General features: G+C 40.6%; 1 protein-coding gene across 3 annotated transcripts in view; it reads right to left on the bottom strand.

Annotated features, from left to right (window-relative positions):
- The window catches only part of psme3ip1 (proteasome activator subunit 3 interacting protein 1), a 62,907-nt gene that overhangs the window by 18,428 nt on the left and 20,156 nt on the right, over window positions 1-24,323 (bottom strand). For all 3 annotated transcript variants that reach the window (XM_033036196.1, XM_033036194.1, XM_033036195.1), the window contains exons 3-4: window positions 7,562-7,660; window positions 4,348-4,469 (exon numbers count right to left, since the gene is read on the bottom strand). In XM_033036196.1, the coding sequence (XP_032892087.1) occupies window positions 4,348-4,469; window positions 7,562-7,660 (221 nt within the window). The remainder of the gene's footprint in view (window positions 1-4,347; window positions 4,470-7,561; window positions 7,661-24,323) is intronic.

Genomic DNA, 24,323 nt, shown 5'->3' on the forward strand with positions numbered 1-24,323 from the left:
TGGTACGCACTGCATGGAGCTACTCCATCCTCTCTCCCTATCAGTTCAACGTGTCCCTTGCCTTTCCACTCTCTAACCATATATTTACTTAACACCTGTTTAAACTGCCTTAATGCTCTTTACCATAAATGACCCCATTACCACCATCATGCCCTCTTAATACCTTGTTCACGCTTCAAACCATTAGGCCAAGTAACGTTCTGTACGTCATTCTGCAAAAGAATCGATAAACTAACAATGAATTTATGGGAAAGATTGGTGGTAAATTTGTGTCAAATAAACCACAAGTTGCAGAGATTCGAACTTAGCATTTTTAAACACAATGTATTATTTTGAAATAGGATAACAAATATATCTTGCAACTTGTTTTTTTTTGAAGCGTAAATTTTCATTTTAGAATATTAGGTGTTTGGTTTACCTTTAGCTTTAAGCAACTCAAGAAACCAGTAATCCAATATATTAACGTCATTTTAATAGATACTTTACTGTAAAGGTAATTAAGGCACATTTCCAATGGAAAATGTATTCAAAATAAAATTATTCAACATTTTATTTTTCACTTGTTTGTAAGCCTATTTAATCCAACAGCAACCAGCCTACTGGTTCCCATGCAAACAAATCTTTCCATGCTAATTACCTGCGCCTGTATGATTTGTTCCACAAAGTAGTAAAGATTATTCAAAAAATTAAATTGTGAGGAATTGTCTTTTCATCACCGTGAATTCCAACCCAGGGGGGGAAAGAAACATACAAGAGTCTGTGAGCATAGCTCACTCCCTCTGGACAAAATAAACAATCACCCTCCAATTTGCATTAACAGCTGTGACATTATCTCTCCCATGTACTATGATTTTCAGCTGGCTGGCCCAGAGCCTATCCATGGAGGAGGCCAGGCAGCTGAAGATCACAGCGTATGGGGGAGCATTGCGGAAATCAAGGAACAGATCAAAGAAAAAAGTTAAACAAATTAGATATTTTTAAAGCACCTCAAAGATGGCAAATCATCTCATGTGCTTTGATGCCGTGTTTAAGGTAATGGGAAATCACGTAATTAATGCAGATAAAGATAGATAGTTATAAGAAAAGGAAAGAATTAAAGAAGCGCAGATCAATGGAGGGTAAAGCATAGCATCTCAAAGAGGAAAGAGGTAAACGGGTAGAGAAACAGCTTCACACAGTTGAAAACAAGGCCACCAAGTATGGAGTGACTGAATTTAGAGGTTCAAGAGGCCAGAACAAGAGGAGGAATGCCCTAGCAGGATTGAACTGAGAGGGGTAATTACAAAGATAGGAAAGGCCAAATACCATGGAGACAAATGAAACCAAGAATGAGAATATTAAAGTCTAGACATTGCTTAATCAGAAACCAATGTAAGTCAACAAAAACAAGGAGAACAGATGAATGGGACTTGAAGCAAATTTGGACATAGGCAGTGGAGTTTTGGATAATCTTAAACTATTGGGCGGTAAATGGAGAATTAGGTCTTTTATGAATATTTCTCAACTGTATTCCTGAAGGAGGATATTGTAGTTGAAGAAGTCAGGGAGGAGGACAGTAAAATTCTGAGCTGGTTACCATACAAAATTAAGGAGTGGGTTAAAGATGAATACATCCCTGGACGTTGATGAGGTGCATTCCACACTGCTCTCGGAGGAAATGTGAAAAATACTGAGGCTCTGTCAGAGATTCATTTTTATTTTTACTGTCCGCAACTGAAGTGAGAGATGACTAGAGGATACTAAATGTGGTACCTTTATTCAAGAAGGGCAGCAGGGATATGCATGGTAAATACAGGTAAGTATGTCCGGAAGTGGCGGCGCTGGGAACGGCTGCGGCTCGCCTGCAGTCCGTTTGTCTTTACTTTTTTGTGTTGTTTTTATTCGTTTTGTCTAGTTACGTTTTTGGTTTTTAGGTTGTGTTTATGTGGGGGGGTAGGGGGTTGAAACGGGGCTTGCTGTCTCTCCCTTCGGGGGAATACGACTTTTTTGTCGTATCCCCCTTCTCTGCCTCCATCTGCGCTAGGGCCTAATGGCGGAGCTGGCGACCTCGAGACTCCGGAGGCAGCCAGTCAGGACTCACCCTGGGCTCGCTCCCGTGAGGGCGGCCCAGCTCGGGGCTGGAACTGCCCTCCCGTGAGGGCGGCCTGGCGAGGGGCTGAGACTCTCCCGTGAGGGGCTGTGGCACTCCCGTCGGAGCGGCCCAGCCCGAGGGTGGAACGGCACTCCCGTCGGAGCGGCCCAGCCCGAGGGTGGAACGGCACTCCCGTCGGTGCGGCCCAGCCCGAGGGTGGAACGGCACTCCCATCGGAGCGGCCCAGCCCGAGGGTGGAACGGCACTCTCGTCGGAGTGGCCCAGCCCGAGGTGGAACGGCACTCCCGTCGGAGTGGCCCAGCCCGAGGTGGAACGGCACTCCCGTCGGAGTGGCCCAGCCCGAGGTGGAACGGCACTCCCGTCGGAGTGGCCCAGCCCGAGGTGGAACGGCACTCCCGTCGGAGTGGCACAGCTCGAGGGTGGAATGGCGCTCCCGTCGGAGTGGCACAGCTCGAGGGAGGAACGGCACTCACGTGAGGGCGATCCGGCTCGGGGCTGGAACGGTGCTCCGGGGGCTGGGACGGCGTTCTGGCGGCGGTGACCTGAGTCCGGGGTTCGGCCAGGGGCTAGTGGACAACGTCGTCAACAGCTGCGTACGCTGGACTGGAGGGCGGCAGCTTCGACCACCCCGGGCCGCGGTGTTTGAACCGGCCCGTTTGTGGGGTTCGGTGAGCCGCGGGACTGGTTGTACCATCGCCCGGTGGGGAATCGCCTCAGCGCAGAGGGAGAAGAGGAGGGAAGAGACAGTAACCCTAAGATTTTTGCCTCCACCACAGTGAGGAGGTGTTTGGATGATACACTGTGGTGGATGTTAATTTGTGTTTATTGTTGTTTATTATTGTATGATTGTATGTATGACTGCAGGCACGAAATTTTGTTCAGACCGTAAGGTCTGAATGACAATAAAGGTATTCAATTCAATTCAATAATGATTTACAGGGACATTATTGGGGGAAAAAAATCAAACAGGATTAATCTACAGCAAAAGCAAGGTGCAGGAGGAACTCAGCGAGTCAGGCAGCATCTGTGGAAGGAATAGACAGATGACGTTTCAGGTCGGGGCCCATTTTCAGGCTGTTGGAGCTGGGAGGAGAAAGCTGGAAAAGAGAAGTGCCCCCAAAGCTGGAAAAGAAAAGTGGGAATGGGACAAAGCCTGCTCCTATTTCTTATGGGCATTCTATGGAAAGTTAAATAAAGTCATAATTTCAGGTCAAAGATGCTACCAGATCTGTTGTACGTATCAGCATTTTCTGTATAAAAATTTAGATGTCTAACATTTGCTCGCCTTTTACTTGATCTCCAACAAGCAACATGACACGTCAAAGACAATAGGTGACGGTGATGTAGAGCAACATACATATGGAAATTGGTACGCCAAGAGGCGGCCCGGTATGTAAATTGGAAAGAGGAGCAAACCAATCATAGATTCTTGGCAACTGCAAGAAAAAAGTGCAGAAGCAGGAGGAAGAAGGATATTGGGGTCTATTGCATGAAAGACTGCTGATCAATATACAATTCAAGACAAGGAGTTATTCCATAAACCAGTAAATGTCTTTACAGACTTTGTTAATGAGGTAGCAACAGGAACATGACTGGAGGCAATAAAACGTGGAACTCAGGACAGAAGAGAATGACTTCATAACACAACTGCCCATTCAAGAAATGTTCGAGACAGGTCATGTGAAAGGATACATGATGTAAGCGAATCCAAAAGATAAGGAAAAATCAAGTGCATAATGAGCAAGGTGGACAGCAAGGTAGTAGGCACAGGAGACTCAAAAGTTGACCATAAAATGACAGCTAAAGAATATTAGAGACAGAAGCAAACAAGCCAGAAATAGAATGCAATAACAAAATGACTTAATCGTGACCATAAAGTATACCAGAGAAACCATCCAACAAATGCTTAGGTTTCTGCATTCACCAGTTTTACAAAGACCTGTTGAAGAGATTATTCAGCAGATTCATAGTTGACTATCAAAATAATTTGACTTCATTTTGCCAGTGAACCCAGCAGCAAAAGCCAGCTGACAGCCCAAAATGTTAGACCTTTAGCAAATCTCTTTATTCATTAAAAATGAAATGAAAGGGAAGAATTTTCACTTGAGTCAAGTAATTACAGGTAATATGGGAGGCAAAACCATATATAATTAAACTGAATCCACAATGAAGAAAGCTTTCAGTTTTATGATGAAATGAAACTAATTTTCCAAGATCCTGCAATCAAGATTTAATTGTGCTGAACAAAAGGATATTCTACATTCTTTTAGCTCTTTATCATCCTCCTCTCTCCGTTGCTTCTCTATGAGCAACCGCTGCCTGGAAACCTCATCAAGGTAGCTTGTTTCATCCTCGTCGAGACCTCTTACCATATTTTCTGAATGAAATCATAAAAACACAGCATTGTTCTAATGTTCATCAAAAGGAACTTACTGCATAAATCGCACCACCAAGTAAGTATTTTTTATTCACTAATTATTTTTTATAAAGAATGGATGAACAGAGTACTTCCAAAACATATACGTCAAATATTTTCTACAATGGTACACAAAAAATAAATACATTATTTTATACAGTACTGCACTGAAAATAAATGCACAGAATAAATGCATACATAAAAGCAATTTATATATAAAAAGCAATTTATATATTTATACAAATTGAAATTTATATAAATTTATATATTGATATAAATTGATAAATGTACAGCTATTAATATTGCCTCTTTGTAAAACGTGAATGTAACTAGATGAACTAGCAATCTCTTCATGCAATCAGTATTGACAGGCATCTTCAATTATGTTTCGTTTAAATCAAGTTCGACGTTTAAAGCACACCAAAGAAAACTGCCCCAGCCAGAAAATGAAAGGTTTCTAGTTGCGCTACAATATACATCTTGTAAGCACAAGGATATTTTTTTATCCAAATGAACAGGTGATTTTCGTGTGGTATTTTAACATTTTGAAAACGACTTTACATATTTGGTGTACACATGACAGCATTCCACAAAGCAAACAAAGTGATGCCCTAAAATGCAACTACATAACAATCAGACAGACCAGCAATGAGTGAGAATACGCTAAAATCTTCAATAATCCAGCATTTGGTTTAGGTGTCCCACGGGCTCGACATCTGGCTCACTTACTAATATAGTAAGTCCTCACTTTCCATAGACCTCCTACTCTCTGTAACATTCCTGTGAGATTGGCTGTGTTTTATCTGCACCGTGAGCAGGTAGAGGTCAGGAATTTGGATAGGTTTATAGCCAAACGAGGGGTCAAGCTGAAAATGACTGTCAGTCTGAAGGGGCTCAGCCACAAATGTCACCTATCCATATTCTCCAGATATGCTGACTGACCCGCTGAGTTACTCCAGCACTTTGTGTCTTTTAATCAACCAGCATCTGCAGTTCCTCGTGTCCATGTTCTGTATCCTACATTCCCTTTAAATGCGTCAAATTCACTGGAAAATTCATTACACTACTTAGCAACATCTTAAAGAGAAATTAAATAAATGTGTCTGGAAAAAAGCTTTAGTCTGGCACCAGCAAATTCGTGAGAGTTCCAGTTTATTGGAGTTTTATTGTAATTGTTTTTAAAGTTAAATCAGGATCATAAAACAAAGATTTCGCCCACACAAAAGACACTGACAAATTACCAAGTGGGAAAAGATATTGACCCAGCTCCATTCGACGATGATTGTCTTAATCATTTGTCCCCATTACAATAATACCCTCAACCTTTTCCAAAAATATTAGGTTACTAGAGCAATACACTCATGAAGAAAGGGACTTAATATTTCTTTAACAAAGATCGCTCATTGCTTTCCATTTTATATCTTTGAAGATGCTTGGTTGAAAATCTGAATCATCAAATAGATTCACAGAATTGTTATGGTGCAGAAGGTGACCATTCAGCCCATCACGTCTCTGTCATCTCTGAACAGGGAACAATCCCCTAAATCACATTCCCCGTCTGTAGATGAATTCAAAAGAAAAAGGAGCATGGAAGGCAGCTTTACGAGCTGTTCCAAGTTTCCAGTTATATAATTAATATGGCTCTGAAATTTTAAGCTCATTAACATTGGCCGGTCCTTTGTAAATCCTTCTTGAAAACAGGATGTATAATTCCCATTAAAATCATGAAACAGACTACAGGACAGTGGAGATTAAAGGGTTGATAGGACCTTGAGTGCTCGTGTGGCATTGATGGGTTGAAAGGCTGCTACAACTATTCCATGCATCGATAATTTACAACATGTGCTAAGCACCGAGGCATGTCATAATCATAGAGTCTTACAGCGTTGAAACAGGCCCTTTTGCCCAACTTGCCCACACCGGCCAATATGTCCCATCTACACTAATTCCACCTTCCTGCATTTGGCCCATATCCCTCTAAACCTGTCCTATCCATGTACCTGTCTAAATGTTTCATAAACGTTGCGGTTGTCCCTGCCTCAACTACCTCCTCTGGCAGCTCATTCCATACACCTACCACCCTTTGTGTGAAAAAGTCACCCCTCAGATTCCTACTAAATCTTTCCCCCCTCACCTTACACCTATGTCCTCTGGTTCTCGATTCCCCTACTCTGGGCAAGAGGCACTGTGCATCTACCCGATCTATTCCTCTCATGATTTTCTACACCTCTATAAGATCACCCCTCATCCTCTTGCGCTCCAAGGAATAGAGTTCTCGTCTGCTCAACGTCTCCCTATAACTCAGGCCCTCGAGTCCTGACAACATCCTTGCTTGCGACCATACTGCTTTCCTCCTCCAAACCCTCGTACAGGTCATCCAGTGGAAATTTGCAAAGAAAAGCTGGCTCCAGTCTTACACTGCAGTGAAGCGAGAGACTACACTGTGGAAGATCGTTGACCATATAATTGGTATCAAATGGGACCGTTCGGCGGTAGGGAAATGAGAAGAGAGATCAACTTTGGAATTTAGAAGCATTCAAACACACTTACATTGTTAAAAGATCAAAAGACCTATACATAAAATCAAATAATTTGGAAATAAAATTCCCCTCGCAGCTAGTGCTTTCCATTGGAATAAATAGGCCAGTTATCCAGGTGTAGGTAAAATGGTGTTTGTGCAGAAATACTGAAGTGATTACAGTTAGGAGGGAACTGATAACAGTTAACATGAGGCCAGCATTTTTCTTCAAAATCAATTCTTCTTGCAAAAAGTCTAACATGATATAATAATAATATACAAAACCATGGGGATGAGGACTACACTGTAAACACATACAGGAGCTAGCTTTTGGACATCATTTCATTAACACAAAATAATATGTTATTGACCTGCACCTGTATCCCTTCAACTCAATAAGCAGCTGAGTGTTCAGTCATCAATTCATTAGCACCAATAAATACTTTGCAGGAAAGGTACACTTATATTGAAAGATATGCCACACCAATTGGGAGACTACAAGTCCCCGGGAAGTAAAGCACAGGAGAAGTCTTACTAAATTTAAACTGCTCCTCAAATTCAGATTGTTTCTTATCTTTCTGTTCTTGAAGCTTTTCAAACAATGATCGAGAATCGTAAGCCTCCTCAGGGCATTCTGTAAGAGAGAGAGAGAAAAAAAAAAATGGCTGTAGTCAGTTAGTCCTTTTTGCAATTCATTCATTTGTTGTGTACATTTTTCAGAATTTAAATTTTTCCCAGCATATTTTGTAAATTACAAATGAACATTTAAATAAGTGTCATTCAATTTCTGTTCTTGAAATACAATACAATAAAATTTATTTGTCATTTGAACCCCATTGAGGTTCAAACGAAATGTTGTTTCTGCAGTCATACACACAAGAAAGAACCAAGACACAACACAATTTACACAAACATCCATCACAGCGCATCTCCTCCTCGCTGTGATGGAAAGCAAAGACTTATCTCTCCCCTGCACTCCCCATTCCCCTCCCGATGTCAGAGTCAAAGCCCCCGGCGGGCGATTGTAATTGTCCCGCGGCCATTTACGCCGCGCCGGGTGATGCAAGGCCGCGCTCCGGGTCTTGTTGTTGGAGCCCCCGGCGGGTGCTAGCAAAGTCCCGCAGCCATTCCAAGCCGAGCGGGGCGATGATATAAGGCCCCGCTCCAGGTAATCTTCAACCCCACAACTCGAGCGGGTGAAGTCACCGTTGCGGAAGCCCCGAAAAGCGGTCTCCCAGCAGGGACCCGCGGGCTCCCGGTGTTCCTGTCTGCCAGACCTGCGGTTGGAGCCTCCGAATCCCCGGGGTCGGGTCGCAGCAGCGCGCCACCACCGCTCCGAACTCGGCCAGCTTCGCGATGGTGAGTAGGTCCGCAGGCTCCGCGACTTGAGCCCCAGGTCGTTCCTGCTGGAGGCCGCTCCACGGTGCTAGGCCCCAATGACAACGGAGACCCAACAGAGAATAGGTTGGGTTCTCCATGCAGGGGATAGATTTTTAAAGCTTCCCCCAATCCCCGCCCCCCACACATACCCACACACATACACAAAAAAAATAATAATAAAAACTACATTCAAACGAGACAAAAAATAATAAAAAGACAGACGGACTGCAGAGGCCGCTGCGACGCGAGTCGCGCCGCCCACCGGGACAGCGGGCTGGAGATTGTATAAAACTAAGGAAACAAGTTGCGGTTAACTATTAGCAAGAGTTCAACTCCTCAAAAGTCATGTAATGAGGTGGATAGGCGCCAACTCATGAATGATGAGAAGATCTTTGTGTTTCAGCAAATATTTCTTTTACTCAATAATGACACCAGACCATTATTCTGAAACAATTCGAATTGCTAATCTCAGCAGTGGTGGGGGCAGGAACACAAATCCAACCACTTATTGAGGATCTTGTTAAATAGACATTATTTTATACATGTGGCTGCAAAAGCCCACATCTTTTAATGCTCTCTCCACACACGGACCTAAAGTAAACAGGACCATTCTGACCACCGGGTGGCGCTTTGATGGCAGCCTCGCCTACAGTATGTCTGAATTTTTGTCTTTTCTTTGTTACTTTTAGTGTGTTTTAAAGGTTTGTGTTAATGTTCTCTAGTTTGTTTTATGTGGGGGATGGGGGAGGGGGAAACTTTCTTTCAATGTCTTACCTTGCCAGAGATGCGATAGTTTTCCGGATCGCATCTCCGGTCACTCTGCGGCCTAATATTGTGGAGCTGGAGCCCTTGCTCGGGACAGACTTTGAGCCCCACCGCGGGGACATGGACATACCATCGGAGCCAATCCATTGCCTGGGATCAACGCTCCAACCGCGGCCTGCGGACTTTAACTTCAAGGAGCTCGCAGTCTCGGGTTGAGATCGACGTCGGGAAGCTCCAAAAGAACTCACGACATTCGACTAGCCCCGACCCGGTAGATCGCCCACTGCGGGGGAGCTGGGATAATTTAGTATGGACTTTAAATTGCACACTACACTACATATGTAATATGAATTACTGCTGAAAGGGTACTATACGATTCACCTCTCCTCATTGTAGCCATTTAAATTTGTCTATGGAACTGATGCACTATAGTGCTGAGAACTATATTCTGCACTCTGTATCTTCCCCTTTGCTCTTATCTATTGTACTTGAGTTGGATTTGATTGTATTTGTGTATATTTATATCTGACTGCATGGAAAGCAGAGTTTTTTCATAGCACCTCAGCACGTGACAATAATAACCCTAAACCTAATTTGTTAAGTTGCTGCAATTCAATTCCCGGAATCAATTTCCACTGGTTAAAATTTAGGCAGTGAATACAAATCCATTTTATTTCTCCTAAAGATTGTTCCACAGATGGGAAATAGCCTCTCTATAAATAAAGGCAATAGGTTCATGTTTGACCACCATACCTTATTACTGATGCAAGACAATCTAACATCAGCAGAAAGCCAATTCTATTTTATATTGCAAGCTGAAAGTTGCAAACAAATACCAACTGCATCAATTCTTACCAACTTAAGTGATGAATGACCCTAAACCATCTGCATAATAAAGTTCATTATGGTCTTAAATAGGAGCACAAGTAGAATAATTTGTTCCACATGGCCGAAGAAGAGAGGATTCCTGCAGTTAAAGTACAAGTTTATCATTACAATGCTTTGATTTTCAGACTTACTGACAGAAAATATTGGTCTTCATTTCAGAGCTCTGCTTTCAAATGCACTGCACGCTTCTTATCCATTCCAGAATCAAATGTTTGCAAATTATGAAAAAAAAACATTCATAGTATTTGTTTTGCCCACATACCAATCTAGCTTAGATCCAAAAAGATGACTTACAATGAACATAGCAAGGTCACATATTTTCTTTGGCATTACAATTAATCATCGCATTCCTACTCCATCTATTTTGATAGGTTTCGATTTATCATTGTCCCATGTACTGACGTATCGTGAAAAGTTTTGTTTTGCATGCTATCCAAACAGATCAGATATACCATACATAAATACAATTGTCAAACTCAGGTACAATAAGTAGATGAAAGGGGAAGATACAAAGTAGAAAATATAGTTCTCAGTTCCATAGACAAAGTCCAATGCCCTCAATGGGGCGAGGGTGAATCGCGCAGTGTTCTCGGTTATGGAAAGACCATTCAGAAACCTGATAGCAGAGGGGAAGAAGCTGTTTCCAAATCTGATGGTGGGTGCTTTTAAGCTTCTGTACCTTCTGCCGGACAGTACCAGGGAGAAGAAGGAATGACTGGGGTGGTTAAGACTTTGATTATGTTGACTGCTTTTCTGAGGCAGATGGAGCCAATGGTGGAAGATATGAGGTGTTCCGAGGAAGCAGATTATGTGTTGTATTTGCCGGCTGGTGGGGTGAAAGGTGAGGACCAGAGGGACTCTGCCCTTGTTGCGAGTGCGGGGATGGGGAGAGAGAGCAGTGTTACGGGGTATGGATGAGACCCTGGTGTGAGCCTCATCTATGGTGGCGGAGGGGAGTCCCCGTTCCCTGAAGAACGAGGACATTTCCGATGCCCTGGTATGGAATGTCTCATCCTGGGAACAGATGCGGCGTAGGCGGATACAACACATAATCCTCCGCCATTTCCGCCACCTCCAACGTGACCCCACCACTCGCCACATCTTCCCATCTCCCCCCATGTCTGCCTTCCGCAAAGACCGCTCCCTCCGCAACTCCCTCGTCAATTCTTCCCTTCCCTCCCGCACCACCCCCTCCCCGGGCACTTTCCGTTGCAACCGCAAGAAATGCAACACCTGTCCCTTCACCTCCCCCCTCGACTCCATTCAAGGACCCAAGCAGCCGTTCCAGGTGCGACAAAGGTTCACCTGTATCTCCTCCAACCTCATCTACTGCATCCGCTGCTCTAGATGTCAGCTGATTTACATCGGGGAGACCAAGCGTAGGTTGGGCGATCGTTTCGCCGAACACCTCCGCTCAGTCCGCAATAACCTACCTGAACTCCCGGTGGCTCAGCACTTCAACTCCCCCTCCCATTCCCAATCCGACCTCTCTGTCCTGGGTCTCCTCCGTTGCCAGAGTGAGCAACAGCGGAAATTGGAGGAACAGCACCTCATATTCCGTCTGGGGACCTTGCGTCCATATGGCATTAACATTGAATTCTCCCAATTTTGCTAGCCCTTGCTGTCTCCTCCCCTTCCTTAACCCCCTAGCTGTCTCCTCCCACCCTCCCATCCGCCCGCCCTCGGGCTCCTCCTCCCCCCCCCCACCCCCCATCAGTCTGAAGAAGGGTTTCGGCCCGAAACGTCGCCTATTTCCTTCGCTCCATAGATGCTGCTGCACCCGCTGAGTTTCCCCAGCAATTTTGTGTACGGTGGAAGATATGATCTGTGCGATGGACTAAGTAAGCTACATCTACAACTCACTGCAATTTCTTGCAGTCCACATTGTACTTTGTATAATAATACCTCAAAAGAGTAGTAAGTACACTCAATTAGAGTAGTTAGACACTAGGTATTAAGTAGGTGTCACACTGGGGCAGCTGATAGAACTGCTGCTTCATAATGCCAGAGTCCCAGGTTCAATCCTATCCTTCGGCACTGTCTATGCAGAGTTTATCCATTCTTCCTGTGGGTTTTCTCCGGGTGGTCAGCTTTCCTCCTACATCCCAAAGACGTGGGTTTATAGGCTGATTGACCTCTGTAAATTGGCACTAGAAGGTAAGAATTGGATGAGAAAGCGGTATAATATAGAACTATGGTGAGTGGTTAATCCCTGGTCGGGGTAGCCTTGGTGGTACGCTATATCTCTAAACAAGATGAAAATAAACTGTTAGATGAGTGCATTCACGTGACTCAGTAAAGGAATCGGGTGATGTACCAAGTGAAGACATTTTCTCATAAAGAAGTATCATTCACTTCCGCTCCTTGGTTATACTGATTCAAATCCTCTTTCTGCTGTGCTTCTGGGTGAGTACTATGATCAGGCCTCCTTAAATGACATCGAAGGATTATTCAGGAGGGCTTCGCAACTTTAAGCAAAGATCTCATTTCAATCAAAAGCACTAATTTCAAAAAGATATTGTTACAGGTTTGCAGTAGAGTAATCATATCTAATCATCAAATGGGAACCTCTAGTAATCAGCCATCCTAGTTTAAGAGGCAACGCACAGCCCTACCTTGCAGAACCATCCTGAATTGCCCATCAGACTTCCCAGTACACAAACCTTACAAGTCGGGAATAGACACAAAATGCTGGAGTAACTCAGCGGGACAGGCAGCATCTCTGGAGAGAAGGAATGGGTGACGTTTCGGGTCGAGAAGTCTGAAAAAGGGTCTTGACCCGAAACGTCACCCACTCCTTCTCTCCAGAGATGCTGCCTATCCCGCTGAGTTACTCCAGCATTTTGTGTCTATCTTTGGTTTAAACCAGCATCTGCAGTTCCTTCCTACACATTACAAGTCGGGAACTGCCTAACTTTTCCATTGCATTCTCCATACAATACTCTCCTTGTCTCGTTACTCTTTTAGGCATTGTGTGGCATCAAACTCCACAGGTAAATAGCCCTGTCTAGCACAAGGACATCTACCAAAAACAATGTGGTTACAGAAGCATGAAATTAGAACAAAAATGAAATTCACAATTAACTTTAATTAGCTTAAATCTGTTCACCAGATGTGTACTGATGCAGACTATTTGTATGGGACAAAAGAGAGTGGTGGAAAACACAGGAAAATAAGTTGAATCATTTTCCTTCTACACCAATCAATGGAATAACTGAGATGAAACAAAGTTTCATCCTTGAAGGTACAATTCTGTATCAAAAGACAGAATTCCACATTATGACAGAAGCCTTTAGTGGAACTGGAATTCACTTGGAAACCAACGTGACAGAATGAAAATAATTCTCCTTAAATTGCAGTCAAGGACTTTTTAACTTGAACAGACATAATGCAATACTTCCATCTATTTCACATTTCAGAATTAATGGCCAATATAACATGACATTTCACAGACTGTCTTTTTGCAACATAACCAGACATAAAGATTCAGATTACTTCTTGGTACAGAATGTACCTCTATTATTGTAGCTGTTTATAAAGGAGATTTTATTTCTTGCAGTTATTTTTAACAAAATCAAATGATTTGTCACTTAAAGGGTTGATAAGCTAACTCCATTCAAAAATTAGCAAAAAATGTTCACAAAACGAGAATGCAATTGAAAGTTTATTGGAGTACAAAATATATTTGACAATTAATACACCTTAGATAAGCAACAAATTATTATGAATCACTAAATTTTCATCATCTCCCAATTACCATTAAGACAGTAATTAATAAAACAATTATTCATGTGCAATATCCTCCTTTCTTTCGTGACATTTCTGAATCTTGGATGGATACAGAAGGCTGAGATGGTGTGGGAGATGGTTTAACCATCACATACGAACAAGTTCTTATCTACACCCAAAACCCAACAGGAATCAATTGTCAATTGGAGCAGAGACTTTAGAAACACAGTGCGGAAAAGGGTCCTTCAGCACACTGAGTCTGCACCGACCAGCAAAAACCCTGTACGCTAACTCTATCCTACACGCTAGGAACAATTTACAATTTCTACTAAAGCCAAATAATCTGCAAACCTGTATGTCTTTGGAGTGTAGCAGGAAACCGGAGCACCTAGAGAAAACCCACAAGGTCACAGGAAGAACGTACAAACTCCATACAGATTGCACCTGTATTCAGGATCGAACCTGGGTCTCTGGCTCAATAGCTATGCCCTTAGACTTAGACCAAAATGGCAAGAAAGCATAGTTTCAAAAAGCATACAGTCTTGAACGCTGCTCTGTTTGAGATTAGGTAATTTGGCTCTCTAAAGAGCTTTGCAGCACATTTATTGATTAGACAGTGAGCAAGAATTTTGCGGAACATTCATTTCTTAAACACGGACAGAACAATTGACGCTGATAAACAGATACAATTACAGTACCACAAGTACAAGCAGAGGGGCTGCCAAAAGAGGAGTCATCGATGTTCAGATTTACAACAGAGACAGCATGTCTCACGCTATTCCCAAATTTCCTGACAGCATCATATGTTGCATGAACAAGTCTCAGCCTTGGATCGATAGGCAGCACCCACACTTGAGAATCCGAGGTCATGTTTTTATCCCACTCCAGAGTGCTGGAGAAATGATCCAGCCAGACATGTCTATAATCATGAATGCGCCCCACAATGAAGGACGATATGAGCGGTGTACTTTATCCTCTCAGCGAATATTCAAAGCTTGTGTTCGGCAGAAGAAAGTTCTCCTATTGCCCTGGCATCCTTTGTTCTGCAACAATCATCACAGAACTACAGCGTGTTATAGTGTCATACAGCACAGAAGTAGGCCCTTCGGCCCAACTTGACCATGTCAACAAAGATGCCCCATCTACTCTAGTCCTACCTGCCTGCATTTGAGCCATATCCCTCTAAACCTTTACTATCAGTGTTCCTGGCAAATGTTTTGGTGTACAAATTAATTGCTCCATTACTTAATATGAAAATAGAAATGTGATTCCTTAGTCTGTAAAGAGCCTTGGAACTTGTACTTTGAAGAAAGTTTGCTCATTTGCACCTGATTTTGTTTATATTGCATAACATCACATACGATATTACTGATAGATGGGAAATGTTTGTTTCTACAGGAGCACATTCGGAACATACACGTCATTAAGAAAGGTAACAAGATATTTCTCTATTTGAAACAAGTGTATAAGATCATGAAAGGAACAGATCGGATAATGGATGTGATGGAGTAAATAAATAATTTGCAGTAGTTTTCCATATTCTCCAGAGATACTGTCTGACCTGCTGAGTTACTCCAGCACGATGTATCTTTTGTTGTAAACCAACATCTGCAGTTCCTTTTGTCGACACTCTAATAAATTGAGGTCCACATGCAGGTCCACAATTTAGTTGAAGAACTCACTTTGACAATGACCTTCAGTTTGATCTATACTGCATCAAACTTTCCATAATTTATCAGATCAAATCCAGCTTCAAGTAAATAGATTGGGCAGCAATGTAATGTGGTGTGCCTGCCTCTCAAAGGACGTAACACATCTATCTAAAGAAGGGTTTTGACCAGAAACGTCACCTATTCCTTTTCTCCAGAGATGCTGCCTGACCTGCTGAGTTACTCCAGCATTTTGTGTCTATAACACTAAATGCAACTGTTTGTATCATGAGCTTAAAGGCACAATATGCAAAGGCTGGATGTGCTATCTTGCAAATAGACCTTTATCCACATGGACATAAACTTGGTGCCTCAACGTGCTATTGAAATATTACAGGACAGGTTTGAAAATAGATCAAGTCCCCGAAGGGTTGGTTAAGAAATTATGCACAACATGGTTACCCAAGGAAATATTGTCAGAAAGAAAACAAGCTATGTTTGAAGAATTATTTTATCAAACCAAGGAAGAATGTTTAGTTTAGTGTAGAAATACAGCATGGAAACAGGCCATTTGGCCCACCAAGTCCATGCTGACCATTGATAGTTTTATGTTAACCAATTTTCTCATCCTTCTCACACAGTCTAAAGGCCAATTAAGCTACAAACCTGTACATTTTTGGGGTGGGGGTGAAACCAGAGCACCCGGAGGAAACCAACCCACAGGGTATGTGCAAACTCCACACAGGTCTGAAGAAGGGTCTCAACCAGAAACATCACCCATTCCTTCTATGCAGAGATGCTGCCTGACCCGCTGAGTTACTCCAGCATTTTCTGTCTATCTTCGGTGTAGGCCAGCATCTGCAGTTCCTTCCTACAGTCAGCATCCATGGTTTGAATCTAATCTAGCACTCTACTGCTGTGATTTTACAGATTTTGATCTGATCTTAGTTTAGTTTAGAGATACAGCGTAGAAACAGGATCTTCTACATGTGGTTTAGTAGATTAATCATGAAATAATTTAGTTTGCCCAATCTCAATGAACTAATCAGCAAAAATAGAACCATTAAGCTATTCCAAAATTGTATCCAACTGTGCCTCTGATTATCCTTTGGTCAGTCACAGCTTGTTTACATGTAACAGCCGCATAATGCATGTAAAACCTTGTTAAATGTTGAAAAGATAGTTATTAGTGTTGTGGGAGGACACTGCAATTTTCATGTACAGGTTACGTCCAAATGCTCAACCCAATTCACTGGAAACTGTGCTTTAAATAACCCTGCAGCACAAGAAAATTTGAATAAACATCCTCCTTACCCTCAAGAATATAATTATTGAAATTCCATTAACTACAACAGTGAGCTTTCAGTAACGAGGAATAAAGCAGTAACAAATTGGCTTGGATTCACTGTTTTAATATATTGCCATGTGATGATGAAGACTTACAGGCTTGCAAAACAGTGATAAACAGAAGGATCGTTGAATTTAGGATAGAAACATTCAATATCACGAATACATATTCAAGAGAGGAGGGCGCTGCAGGGAATTATAAAAACTGCACAGAGCATTACAAACGCTCAACTGCCCTCCTTGGATGATATATATAGGGCCCGATGCTTGCGCCGGGCCATAAATATCAAGCAGGACACATCCCACCCTGCCAACCACCTTTTCACTCTGCTACCCTCTGTGAGGCGATTCAGGTCTCTGTAGACTAAAAAATAGTTTCTACCCATGTGCGATAAAAGAGCTTAATTCCAACAGAGAACACTGGGGAAGCAAAATGTAATTCCAAGAAATACCGCCAAATTCTTTTTAATTCTTTTTAAATACTTATTTATTATTTTACTAATAAGTGTACATATGTGTCAATGGTTGTCGTGTTTGTATGTTTTTAACCGGAGGAGATGTAATGGAATTTTGTTGCACAGTATTGTGCAATGACAATAAACGTATTCATTCATTCATTCAACATTTTTTGGCACAAGTGTTTCCTGCTTTTAATTAATTATTCTTGATAAGAAGTCCATTTTAAAATGTAGCCATTTATTTCTGCAGCTTTTCAAAAAGAACGGTTATCAGAGAGAGTATTTTCTTCCTTGTGCCACAGTATCTCAAGATATTCAGCCCAAAGTTTGACCCTCTTGGGTTGTCATAGCAATAGAATTAATATATTGTGAGGAGAGCACTGAAAATACTGCTTCTGGAAGGCTACTGACAAAACTGGGGAATTGGACTTAAAATTTAGTGCTATGCTGCTGATGAGACCAACTTCCAGAATTGTAATCAATTTGTGACCCTGAACATGTTGCTCAAAAGACATCTTACAATGCCTATGCATGAGCAAATCTGACTGGTCTGCTGAGTATCAGTACACATTCTTTGTGCAACATCGGGGATTTATATATCATATAAAGGATGCATCAAAACCAATGATTTACAGTGAACAAGACAAATTCAATTTATATTAAAAGGTATCCTGGGATTTATTGCTCATTATTCTGTGAAAACGGTTTCTGGCCTTCAAAGTGGATATTAGATTAACTAATTTATGCATAGGTATTTGAAATCTATTCATTGCCGGTTCTGAAGCCAAGCCGATGTCAGATGTAGCAGCTGCAGTTATAGCCCAGATCTCACATAGTAGGAGCAAGTCATTCGCCACTCAAGCCAGGGTTCCTCCACGCGCTCTCCTTTTTTCAATCCTGCATTACCTGGTCACATTTTTAGCCAATGTCTCCAAGTCCTGAATTTCTCCATCAGTGGAAATAATATCAGATCCCCTTTAATCGTGGAAATCTGTCACATAATCCTAAAATTATCTAAATTCCTATGATTATAACCTGCTTCTGTAATTGGGAAAGTCAAAGGACCCACATTGCGCTGGCCATGCTCCCATTTCACTCCTGCCATAAGGAAGGTGGTACAGGAATCTGCAAAAAAAAGTGACCTCCTGGTTCAGGAACAGTCTCTTCTCAAAATCCACCAGGTTATTGAACACCTACAAAATTCCAAACTATCCTGGTTGCACTGGGGACTTCAGGATTTGGTTTTGTTTGGGACTAATATTGTTTTCTTTTATTTATTGATTTTTATTTGATTATGGTATCTGTTGAGTACTATGTTTACAGACCTGTTATGCTGCTGTAAGTATGAATTTCATTGTTCCATTTCAGTACATTTTACAATTAAACACCCTTGACTCTTGTCCCAAGGCAAACCCTGGCGTTTAGATATCATTCCGATAAATCTCTCGGGCATTCAGGCCAAGACCCTTCCAAATGTGGTGTGGTTAGAAAAAACAAAATATTGCAAGTATGATCTTAGTTCAATAACTTACATCATTTATTTACATCTCGCACTAAATTTTGTACCTTTATCCTTTATCTGTGCACAGCTTGATTGTGTAGTCTTTTTTTCTTTGACTGGATAGCACACAAACAAAAGCTTTTCACTATACCTCAGTACACGTGACAATAATAAACTAAACTAAGCAAGGCAGAGTAGAGACGTGCTGCTTCTTCAGTCCTTTAAATATGGATGCATATCCATGACCTTCTTGATAATTTTCTGCACTTATCCAAGGCATAATGTTGTCTATATGGATGCCCAAATATCTTTGGACGTAATACTTTCAGCTTTTCGCCATTTAGCAGGTACTCTGTTCCAACCCTGTTAGGCCTAAGTGGATGAACACACATTTATGTACATTAAAATCCATTTGGTGTGGTTATGTCCATGCATTTAAATTGTTAAAAGCATTTTGCAATTTAATGCTTCCTCTGCGATGCTTACAATGTTTACTATGTTTTCTCCAGAATACTCATCATTAGTGGTTACTGCTTCTCCATTCAAAATAGCTTTACCTCATCAACACACCTAATGACAAATTGAGAGATGTACAAAGGAAAACAAAGACTCATTATGGATCATACCGTAGCTAGAGTTCTGGAGAAGACTTAACACGGGCTTTAAAATAAGAATGAACAGTTCTTTTCACAACAGTTGTGCACAAATTCAAGTATTGTTGGTCAAAGATGGTGGTATATTGTAATTTGTTTTGCTCAAGTCATCCAAAGACTGATTTATTTAACATAGAATGCTGCAATCTACCAATATCTATGATGCTGGCTTGATAAAGCTATTGGCATTGATCTATTTGTATTTTATGTCTGCGTTCCAGCATTACATCTGCATCGCTGTGACTAAATTGAAAGGAGAAGATATGGTTGTGCGTTTTGTTTTGAATATATTACAGATTAGGAATAATAGTATGTAATATCCAATGCTATTAATATCCAAGTTGGCTGATCGATACCATCACAAAAGAGTTATGATTAATGTCATGAGCGGGTGTGAATCACACTGCAACCACTCCTCGTCTGCCATACATGCATTTAAGTTAAAAAATAAATTGAATGTGACGCTTAACAGAATAAATGAAGAATGGCAACATTGAAAAAAGTATATTTTATTCAACTTTATTTCCTTTTATTTTACGCTACTGCCATTTTTAAAACATTTAGTAAACTGGATCACCTCTGTGTATGGAGAGTAACGATTCTGACAGAGTTTTAAACCTATTCTCATGGGCTTGTATTACAATAATTGCACAGTACCACAATAAATCCGTTAAATTAAAACCTGTGATTCATTATCAAAGCTACAAATTATTAGTAGTAAAGATTTTTAACAAAAGTTTTTAAAAAATCAAACGAACTCCTCAGACAAATGTTGTCAACTGTGTAAAACAAGCTTAGAAATTAACTGATGATCTACAGTCAACAGTATTCTTGCTATTTGCAACCTTTTAAGCAAAGCAACCATGTGTTATACAGCAAATCTGGTCCCCATTTCTTATCCACTCATTATAAGCCTGTGTATAGCACCATAAATTCTGCTTCAACCCAACACTTCCCTGTTAGCTGTGGGCTATATTAGATTCATACCAGCTCCAATCAATTATGTGATGCTAATCATAACTGTGTAGCTTCCAAATGGTCCTTTAAACCCATTATGGTCAAAGGTTTATAACTCCTTTCTGTGCTTAAAAGAGAGCTAACTTTCATGTTCATATGTACTCGCACATATTTGAAATGAGAAAATTAGAATTAGTACGTAGTTACAATATTCTTTTTAGCGCACGGTTCTCAGACATACTGATATGTACAAAAGGCTCATGGGCTTTATATTGACACAGCTTCTGGATTTAACATTGCAAATAGACAATATGAAACTTGTCAGTCACTAATTTAAGATTTCATATTAAAGATGAACCCCAGGAAAATGCCTCTATTTATTTTCAGTTGGATGAGATCACATGGTTCCTTAACTATCTATTAATTTGCAGGTAGTAACAGGTATTGGCTCACTCTCACACTGTATGCCCCAAAGTCTCCCTTGGATCTACATTATACCCTTTTACTTCTAATCCACATAATGTATTTGGCAAGATTATTGGAAAACATTGTCTGTGTTCAGCTGCACTTTGATAATCGCCAGCCTTAGGCAAGTACCTTAATATTTTCTTGCGAGGTTCAGTATATTTAGAATGTTAGATCGGAAGATGATGAATAAAATACAGCTCACTGGTCTGCAAATTAAAAAAAGATCAAATGTTGCACAGCAGAGTAGACAGCCAACTTGCAAATGGAATGTAATGCACCCAATGGAACAACCACAAAGAGAAGTGAATCAAACCAAGTATTTGTCAAAGCAACATGCAGTGTCTGGATCACAGCAATGGCCTGAGTGTCTGAATCGCAGCAATGGCCTGCCACATTGAACATAAAATCAGGTTGTGCATACATGCTCGTGTAAGACTTGCTCTGTAAAACATTTAAATTTGATTAAAAAGTGGAATAATCAATTTAGTAATCCACCTGGATTGCATTGCTTATTTAGAAAGGTCTATGAGGGGTCAGGAAACAAGTAGTATATTAATAATAAGTTCTTGAAAACATTTATTGTTGTTTTGACTCAAAATCAAAAGGTCTTTTTTTAAAACCATTTGAAGTACTGATGCAAGTAAAAAAAATGGAATGTAGTCATTAGTTTGATGTTAATTTAATCTGAATAATTCCTCGGAGGCATATTAATAGAACACAATAGACAAAGGAGCAGAATTAGACCATTCGGCCCATGGAGTGTGCTCTGCCATTTGATCATAGCTGATTCATTCTAAAACCCATTCTCCTGCCTTCTCCTCATAACTTTTGACACTTTTACTAATCAAGTACCTATCAGACTCCACTTTAAAAATACCCAATTACTTGGCCTCCATAGTTGCCTGTGGCAATGAGTTTCACAGATTCACCACCCTCCGACTAAAGTAATTCCTCCTTTTAGCTTTTAAAATTAACCGTTTTTAAATTATTTTAGCTTTTGATTTAAGATGATTACACTAATAATTTAATTCTGCAGTAAAAATGATTGTTAAAATATTGTCAATGCATTCTAATCATGACAGAGTCAAACAAAATATCCCCATTTTGTATTAGGACAGGCTACTCTACTAACGCCAGAAGAAATGTTACAAATTAAAGGCTAAATCGTGAGGAAAAAGAAAGAGATCAAGTGTGTTATGACTCTATTCTGATCTATATGGCTCGATATGAAACCTTTCCCAATGAATAGGATAAAAGGCTCCTCTCAGTGTGTGGTAGCTATTACTGCATTTAACAACAAATTCACTATTCTTTATCTGACATCAATAATAAAAAAAACATTTAAAAAAAAATATAAAGTACTCATTTAAACCTTGAACAGATAGTTACCCACCCCAAAAAATGAGGTAAATCATGTGAAAACATTGTGGCCTGTGTTCTTTGTGTCAATTTTTTTTTTTTAAAGCTTCACTAACTAAGCAAGCAGATACACAGGCAAGCACTGAGTGGCATTCCAATTACCCAGCCAAGCTATCTCACATTTCCATAAAGGTAAATAGCTAATATTAAAATCTGCTGTCTCAATGTTGCATGCTGCAGCACAAAAGTAATTTAATGGGAAAAAAACCCCACCATAGATACTATTACATAAACACCTGGCATTCTTTCAAATTCTATTAGCACTAAGACCAGTATTTGGATCACTTTGAAATTAAACGTGGTCATGATGTGTTTTTATTCCTGAAATGGTTTTTCTGCTGCCAAGCAGAAAAGATGACAAATTCATAATTTAAAGTCACTACAATGCAATTTGTTTTGTCATGTTAATGACTGCGACTTCTTTCAATTTAACTCACAATTATTTACATACATAACTACAATTCAACTGATTATGGCAGAGAATATTTAAAATATCAATTTGTTCTCTTTCAGGGAGAGATTAGGCTAATTACCAAGATTTAATAAAATTACAAAGATAACACTTTACATTTAAGCCAATTATAAAATAATTAGTTTGAAATAAATATTGCAAACATTATTTACCTTCTGATAAGGTGGTTCAATGTAATGTATATTCCAAACACATTGGCCTGAATATTGTTGTTTCTTGGCATATTTCTTGGCATAAAGTCATGTCATAAGGAATAGGAGTAGAATTAGGCCATTCGGCCCATCAAGTCTACTCTGCATTTCAATCATGGCTGATCTATCTCTCCCTCCTAACCCCATTCCCCTGCCTTCTCCCCATAACCTCTGACACCTGTACTAATCAAGAATCTATCTATCTCTGCCTTAAAAATATCCACTGACGGCCTCCACAGACTTCTGTGGCAAAGAATTCCACAGATTCACCACCCTCTGACTAAAGAAATGCCTCCTCATCTCCTTCCAAAAAGAACGTCCCTTAATTCCGAAGCTATGACCTCTAGATCTAGACTCTCCAACTAGTGGAAACATCCTCTCCACATTCACTCTGCCCAAGCCTTTCACTATACTATAACAGACATATTTGAAATAACCTAGATTCTGAGCTAGCATGGTGCTCTCAAAGAGCACTGGGATCTATGAGCAGCAGAAGAAACAGTGAGACCATTCAAAAGAACATGTAAAGAATCCTCACCTGATCGGCAGGGTCTAAACTAAGTTTGAAAACAAGAAAACAAATGACACCAAAGAGATACAAGTTAAGATGTTGGGAAAAAGAACTGGCCAGATTGACAAATAAATTGGGTTTAAAAGAAAGTTGTAATAGAAAGAGTAGAATCTCCAACTTTAACTTCTGTAGCTATAAACTAACATACTTGTAAAATGAAAATTTCATGACCAAAGGGTAATATTGCCTGTTATTATCTCCTTTATTATCATCATTTAGTGCAATTTACATCAAAATGTCCCTGCAAAAACTTTTCCTGGGGAAAATAAAATTGCATTGATTGCCTCCTCTTATCAATTTTATAATTTGTGCAGTGTAGCTTTCAATATCAGCACACTTTGATCTGATTTCTCAAGTGCTGAATTCAGCCCATCCAAACAAAGAGGTCAATTGCAACAATGCAGCGATTCTAGTTTACATGAAGATTTGCATGTACCTTGCTGTTTAAAAGTTATACCATTCATTGTCAAAGGAACAAGAAGTACACAAATAATAGCATCAACTGAAGTGTTGGATGAAAGAAAGAGAGAAACTGCTTGAAGTATTCAGCAGATTATACACCTTCCACGGAGAGAGAAGAAAATCAATAATCTTTAAGGCAACTGGATTAATGTTCTACCCCAAATCATATTTACTGTCGCAGCCTCAATTGATTATCGCAACGTTTAAGAAATATTTAGACAGGTACATGGACCGGGAAGGTTTAAAGGGATTGGGCCAAAAGCAGATGGGGCATGTTGGTCGGTTTGAGCAAGTTGTGCCGAAAGGCCCGTTTCCACACTGTGTGACTCTATGACACTATAACTGCATTAATGAAAACAACACTGGTTATTTTAATTACGATGCTGG

This window comes from Amblyraja radiata, chromosome 17 (assembly GCF_010909765.2).
Source record: "Amblyraja radiata isolate CabotCenter1 chromosome 17, sAmbRad1.1.pri, whole genome shotgun sequence".
NCBI lineage: Eukaryota > Metazoa > Chordata > Chondrichthyes > Rajiformes > Rajidae > Amblyraja > Amblyraja radiata.